Source organism: Triticum urartu, chromosome 2, assembly GCF_003073215.2.
Source record: "Triticum urartu cultivar G1812 chromosome 2, Tu2.1, whole genome shotgun sequence".
NCBI classification, from domain to species: domain Eukaryota; kingdom Viridiplantae; phylum Streptophyta; class Magnoliopsida; order Poales; family Poaceae; genus Triticum; species Triticum urartu.
In genome coordinates, this window is record NC_053023.1 from 379,351,633 (window position 1) to 379,353,933 (window position 2,301).

A 2,301-nucleotide genomic window follows, 5' to 3' on the forward strand; every position below is an offset into this window, starting at 1 on the left:
ACGTATCTGCAACGAGGCAAGATACCAATCGAGTGCATGCCATGCCCGGGCCATGCATACCGTCGACTCAGAGCTCCATCGGCAGCCATGCAAGGACACTTTTATGTGCTATGGCATGCATGATGCATGTCGAGTCAGACGACGACGACTGCCACCCTCACCCTCGTAGTCGTAGCTAGACCAGGCCACAAGTAGAATGGAGACCACACAGCTAATATGCATGCGTCGTGTTGTGAATCAATCACTAGCCTGACACGACCTCCTTCTATCGATCGAGCGAGTCTCCTCCCTTCTGCACTCTGCACTGATCTGATCTGATCTGCAGACGGTCCCTACATACGCGTGCGGCCGGCCCCCCTCCCTCGCCCGGGGCTGCACAAGATGACCTCATCATACACCAGAGGCAGCACAGCACACGTCCGAGCCCCTACTAGCACCTGCACTGTGTCGCCGTCCCCGGCCGGCCGTCGAGTATGCTATGCTTATCATCCTCTATTCGTCTCAGCCACCATCAATAACTCCGGTAGGTGTCCACTCTATATATACACGCTATTCGTTCCATCAGCCTTTCTCATCTCAAGTCTCATCAGTCGGCGTAGTTGAGTACTGGTACTCTACTATATTCGTCTGCTTGCTCTGGACCTCTGGTGTGGCTATGCCAGCTACCGGCGGGGGTCCTGGCGCCGCGCAGCCGGCGGTGGCGAGGAGGCCGAGCAGGTACGAATCGCAGAAACGGCGTGACTGGCAGACGTTCGTGCGGTACCTGGCGGCGCACCGCCCACCGCTCGTGCTGCGCCGGTGCAGCGGTGCCCACGTACTCGAGTTCCTCCGCTATCTCGACCGCTTCGGGAAGACCCGCGTCCACGCGCCGCCCTGCCCGGCCTACGGCGTACACGCGATAACGGCGACGGCGCCGTGCCAATGCCCGCTCCGCCAGGCGTGGGGCAGCCTCGACGCGCTCGTCGGCCGCCTACGCGCCGCCTTTGACGAGCGCTACAGCCGCAGCGTCAGCGCGCCGCCGCCGCAGCAGCAAGACGCCAGTTGCAACCCCTTCGCCGCACGCGCCGTCAGGCTATACCTGCGTGACGTCCGCGATGCGCAGTCTAGGGCGCGCGGCATCTCCTACCACAAGAAGAAGAAGAAACGCAAGCTTGCCACTGGAAGCTGCACCGTGGAGGCCTCGTCCTCCAAGAACGGCGGCTGCGCGGACGCCAACTCGGACGGCGAACGCGGGCACAAGACTACGATGACGACGAAGGCTAACGTGGCGCCGGTGCCTCAAGCACCGCCACCGCTGCCGCCTCTGCCGCCATGCCTGGCCGGGGTACCGTTCGAGTGCGGCTCCGACACGGGAAGCATCGTTGGAGGAGGGGGGTCTATTGGCGCCGGCTACTACGGCGGCATATACTTGCCGTTGTTCTTCAACGCATTTAATTAGCTTGTTGATAGATTAGCCTCAAAATGCCTCGTAGTGCCCAATTAATGTTCGATTATAATCGACGTACGTCGAGGGCGTCGTAACGCACCCTATGTTACTTTGCTTATTATTATTAATTCTTGTAGTTGTTCCGTGGTCTATGTAGGCATTTCGTGTATCATTCAGAGTACTCATGGCTCATGAGAATGAGATCTACTACTTCATTCGTTTCAAAACAGATGACCAAATTTTATATTAACTTTGAATTAAAGTTATTATAAAGTTGAGTCATATATTTTGAAACGGATGGAGTAGCTCCCAACAAATGATTTATGCATGCACCCTCACTAACTAGTTTCTTAACATATTTATACTATTTGTGGTGGAGGTAGATTAAAAGATAGAGTTAATTACACTTTTTGTATTACATGAACTTGCACGGCGGGTACAAATTCATACATAAAATTGAAAAATGTCATAAAGTAGTACAACAACTTGCATTTGAGGTACATTTACATGCATTTTCATTCCAGGTCGTTATCTCTCTGTTAACCCTGTTTACTTGCAAGCCATAGGCCCGCGCTCTCTTAAGTGCGGACCCCGCCAATAAGTGATGATAGAAAATAAACTGAAAAATAAAATATCGGGTGAAGCCGATGGAACTCTAACCAAAGACCGCACTACATTGACGTAGAGAGGCTAGCTATTTAATTAGTCACTAGCAAAAATGTCCGTGCGTTGCAACAGGGGAATGTAAGGTGCAAGAATCAGGCTTAGATATTGTAGTGGTGGAATACTTATCATGTAATTTTTTTACCGTTAAATCACTCTTCTTTCTTAATTACAATATACCGTGAATCATATTTTTTTCCCCTCTGTAGCTC

The 2,301-nt window shown here is 52.5% G+C and overlaps 1 protein-coding gene across 1 annotated transcript; it reads left to right on the forward strand.

The window, feature by feature from the left end:
• Window positions 1-548: 548 nt before the first annotated feature.
• Window positions 549-1,728, forward strand: LOC125541566 (protein G1-like). Its single transcript, XM_048704940.1, has one exon. The coding sequence runs from the start codon at window positions 656-658 to the stop codon at window positions 1,436-1,438; it is 783 nt and encodes a 260-aa protein (XP_048560897.1). The 5' UTR covers window positions 549-655; the 3' UTR covers window positions 1,439-1,728.
• The last annotated feature ends 573 nt before the right edge of the window (window positions 1,729-2,301 follow it).

Bases quoted from the DNA above. Each gene is read 5' to 3' on its own strand.
- LOC125541566 (XM_048704940.1), top strand. From the start codon at position 656: ATGCCAGCTACCGGCGGGGGTCCTGGCGCCGCGCAGCCGGCGGTGGCG.